This window comes from Coenobita brevimanus, chromosome 38 (assembly GCF_032717465.1).
Source record: "Coenobita brevimanus isolate Jiangsu-jjx chromosome 38, ASM3271746v2, whole genome shotgun sequence".
NCBI classification, from domain to species: domain Eukaryota; kingdom Metazoa; phylum Arthropoda; class Malacostraca; order Decapoda; family Coenobitidae; genus Coenobita; species Coenobita brevimanus.
In genome coordinates, this window is record NC_136991.1 from 49,899,562 (window position 1) to 49,904,071 (window position 4,510).

At 42.2% G+C, this 4,510-nt stretch overlaps 1 protein-coding gene across 1 annotated transcript; it reads left to right on the forward strand.

The window, feature by feature from the left end:
• The first annotated feature begins 930 nt into the window (after positions 1-930).
• Positions 931-4,298, forward strand: LOC145396460 (uncharacterized). The gene has a single exon (XM_080269836.1). It carries the CDS (start codon positions 1,113-1,115, stop codon positions 2,640-2,642), a length of 1,530 nt encoding a protein of 509 aa, XP_080125962.1. The 5' UTR covers positions 931-1,112; the 3' UTR covers positions 2,643-4,298.
• The last annotated feature ends 212 nt before the right edge of the window (positions 4,299-4,510 follow it).

A 4,510-nucleotide genomic window follows, 5' to 3' on the forward strand; every position in this document is an offset into this window, starting at 1 on the left:
GGTTACTCCTCTTGAATTAACTACGAGGGAAGCGCAGAGTTTCTCTTACTACAAAAGAACATCTGAAATGCTTCTCCTGTTAAGAATATTGGAGAGCTGGCTTCATATTAAGCAGCACCAGCAACACTCCCGGCTGTCAGACACGCCAAAGAGCTGTCTGCTGGCTCTGCTTATTCCGGTCTCGGCTCTTTGAGAGCTATTTTAGGTAATGATTTAGTTATAGTTTATCTGTACTTAGGTTTGGTATTTTTACCCAATAACAATAATATTTTTAAATATATGGCAATGTAATAGCTTAAAATACAAAATTAAGATTACTATAATGTGCGAGAATGAATTCTTACCAAACAGGCAACACAAAAGAAGTAAACAACAAAAACTGGAGAGAAAGCGAGAGAGAGCACATGTATAGATTGAAAATATTTGTCAGTTAGGCAAAAGCCCATTTCTAAAAACCCTTGCTCTTGAATGAAAAATAATGTGAACGTCTGAAATATTTATTGTTGTACATGTACTGAATGCATGTAGCCAACAACAAAAGGAGGTAAGTGGTGGGTCTTGTAAAGTGCAACTTTCGCGTGTATTGCCTAAAATGAAATTTGCTCCCAAGTTACAATAATATTTCTAAGTTCAACCAGTACATTAAACATTAACACTATTCAGTTGTAGATGAGCCTGCGAATATTTATCAGCTACTGTGATTCGTATATTTTTTTATTAATCTATGGGCACGTTATAATGAGCTCCGTTATCACCCACTGGCCTCTGAGTTATGAATTTATGATATTAAGTTTCCTTATACAAATACCTATATATATATGCACGTCAGTCGTTATGGCAGGGTGCCAGACCGGGCGAAGAAGCTAGCTGCCAATATTTATCTCGCGCAGTTGCTAGAGGTGGGGTCTGCCACTTCCCTCTTGCAGCCCACTTGCGTGCACTGCCTTCCCTGCATCTTCAAACTTAGCGTCAATTACGTCAGCTACTAAACTATCTTTCCTACGTGGCATGAAAAGTATCCATATTAGCACAAGCAATGGACAAATGTGATAACAACTTTGATTTGCAAGTGATCCACCAATTAAGTCGTGTGCAACCTGGTGGGAAGTACAATGCCGCCTCAGAAAGCAGTATTCAAACTGCAGGCATTTGCCAAAGACAAGGTGCTATTCAATGTGTGCGCTGTTATACTGGATGAAATATTTTTCGGTGAGGATGAGAACTGGGAAGTGTATGGACCCCCCTCGTTATCGGTGAGGCTGGGGCTGGTCAAAGATATTCTCACTCAGTCTCTCTCACCTTCAGTGCTGGAGGATTTACTCAACACCATTCTGGCCAGAGATGAGGCGATTGAGGCTACAGTGCGATATCTGGCGCTGCAATTGCTTTTGGTGGAGGGAGTGCGCACTTTGACCATCGGCAACTTTCCCGAATCCTATTACACACTAGTACTTGAAGCCACAGCAAGGAGTGGGTACGGTCTCCACAATCTCGACCTTCGTGGCTTGTGGGTGAAGCAGGAACACAAGAATGCTCTCCTGAAAGTACTGCGCAGGCTGGCGGACATTCGGCGGCTTACACTGCGCTACACCTGCGATGATGACATGCTGGCCACGCTTGGTAAATACTGCAACCACCTACAGAAGCTGGACGTGGCCGGGGCAAAAGATATCACGGAGGAAGGCCTTAAAAAATTGTGCTGGAACCCATCTCGTGTTGCCATGGACACACTCACACATTCCTTGCAGATTGTTGACATTGGTGGGCCTGGATCACAAGGGTTGCCTCCCTCACTAGCCAGCTACCTGTTGTCGAATTTGCCGCACCTGGTTAGTTTGGGGTCTTATGAAAATGCAGGCGCCGCAGTTGAATTAGCGTTGAAGGAGAATCCAGGAAGACAGTTAAACCTCCGCTACTTACACGACACAATCACCTCAGCCTCTAAATATCTCTCCATCTCAAAGGGATGTCCAATGCTCCAGGCCGTTTATTTAGACAGCCCGAAGGACACTGTTGTGCATAATTTGGACACGTTTAAATACCTACGAGAGGTAAAGCTTCGGAAAGTGAGATGGAGTGACCTGAAGATCCTGCTGTTGAAAATGGGAGATCGACTGAGAAGCTTGTTCCTGATATCAGTGTTTGGGGAGTTGGAAGCATATGACCTGGGCCGCCTGTGTCCTCATCTACAACGTTTAGAACTGCATGGTTCTTCCTTGACGTATGCTCAACCACTTGACTCCACCATCTTTCGGGAATTAAAAGAACTATTGATCTATAAGGGTCGCACGACCAGCGAGTGTATGAAGCAGATTTTGACTCGGTGTGTGGTGACGGAACACGTTGCCGTGGGGGAGTGCGATCTCACGGATGCTGACCTCATCATGTGCCTACTTGAAAAGGGCCTGACCAACGTGAAAGACCTATGGCTGGGGGCTGCGCAGACTTTAACACTGCGCGGGGTGGAGGCCTTACTTGCACACTGTCCTCACCTCACCAGCCTGGGTAATCTGGCAGCCTGGAGCGTCCACCCGGCTGAAATTGACCTCCTAAGGGTCCAGGTGCTGGTTACGAACACTGATCTGGAAATCCATGAGATCGGACCAGACGAGGATCAGTGGATCCCTCTTGTTGAAGTTTAATCCATCACACAACACCAGTACACGTTTGAAACCTCTCACACCATTGTAGTACACGTTAAAACCCTCTCGCTGATGAAGTACACTTGGCTACACGTTTGAATCCTTTGAGACCACAACAGCAGACTACACATTTAAACCTTCACACACGTACTCTTGCCACTCCATGTTTGAACCCTTTCACACCAGTACAATCCGATGACTCATTCTTTTAATTCTATTCTTGCTAATATCAGCCGATTTCATTCGACTCATGAGACGTCTAGCAGTCAAGGCATCGACGAAAACAGGTTAAATATAGCATCGGACCTTAGTGGTTAATTCTTCTCAAATCACTGCTGTTATTAGTAATTTCATTGGCAAATAATACAAAATATAATAAAAGAAACTCATCACAGCTTCAGGAATCATACAATATTTGTAAACCTTGCACACAGCCCTTCATCCTACTTGCTCACTCGTCACAGTAACCAAATGCGTGATATGCCCATAAAATTATTTCGTCTGTGGTTGAGCAGGGTCCCATATGTAAGAGAGGTTATACCCACAGCTCAAACGAGTAGTAAGGCGAGAGACTGCAGTCTTGGGAGCCAAGCAGTCAAAAATAGCAGTTACTTTTATACAGGATTATAGTCCGTCAGCCAGCCCAATGTCAGCGTGACGACGGTCATTTTTTTTTTTCCCTAGAAGTTTAAAAAAATCAAGAGTACAGTATATTATTTTCTTATGCTTGAAAAGGTCTTAATTACAGATTAATAAATTATTCAGTTAAATATTTATACAACTCACAAAAAGGTTGAGAACACATTCCTAGCCAATCTTACTCCCCAACTTTCTCAGATTGAACGGGAACATTTAAGATTAATAACGTTTACACCTTAGTGATTTCCACCGGTAATACTATGAGATATCCTGGAGTAATTTCTTATGCCTAATTCAAATTTGATAACGATGTGAATTAAAATTAATGACAATAACTCACGATAAGGCGTTTGGCATTTTAAACAAAAATGGACATCCCCCTCGGGGAAAAAAAAAATAAACTGGGGGGAAATTACATATCTTATACTCGTAAATTACCGAAGATTTTAACACATTGTATGTCTCTTCATACTCATCCCATCCTTAGGTGGGAAAAGAGGTCTGGATGATGATACCTTTTGCTGCCAATGCCATCAGTAATAATGACTGGGAAAAGGGAACTGCATGATGATTATATGACACCTTTTGAAGCTGTGATGTCAATTTGGACGACTAAAAAGGGGTCTGGATTTTTTTTTTTTTTCTTTTAATGCCCGTGCTGTCAGTTTCTATGACAGAATAGGGGGCTGGGTGATATATACAGTATATGTATTTTTTTTATACCTATGCTGTCAATTAGGATGAGTGGTGCTGCTGCTAGACTGATATGAATCAGTTAATAGACTGACATGCATCACTGATTATGAGTATAAAATCTATGCAAAGATGTAGGGTTCTGTGATCATGAAGCTTCTTTTACTGTATATTAGGATTGGGTTATCATGAACTTTGTTGGCCTATCATATTCACTATGCAATGTACATATTTACAAAAAAAAAAATAAATGTATTTTTTTTAAATGGTATTGTTCTTATCTGTCATGATAGCCACAGTATGCATGCATAGGCTTGAGGGGGAACCTCTGCAGGGATGGGGCACTGCAAAAAGCAATACATGGGGTACTGCAAAAAGTGATACATAAAGTGCATGAGAGTGATGGGTAGATCCAATACATTCATTCAGACTCAACTGGTGAATCCCATTTCTTTTGTACAGTACCCCATTCATACACCCATTAATTCTGGGGAGTTCCAACATACATGGTCTTCTGATTCGCCATTACTTTGGCT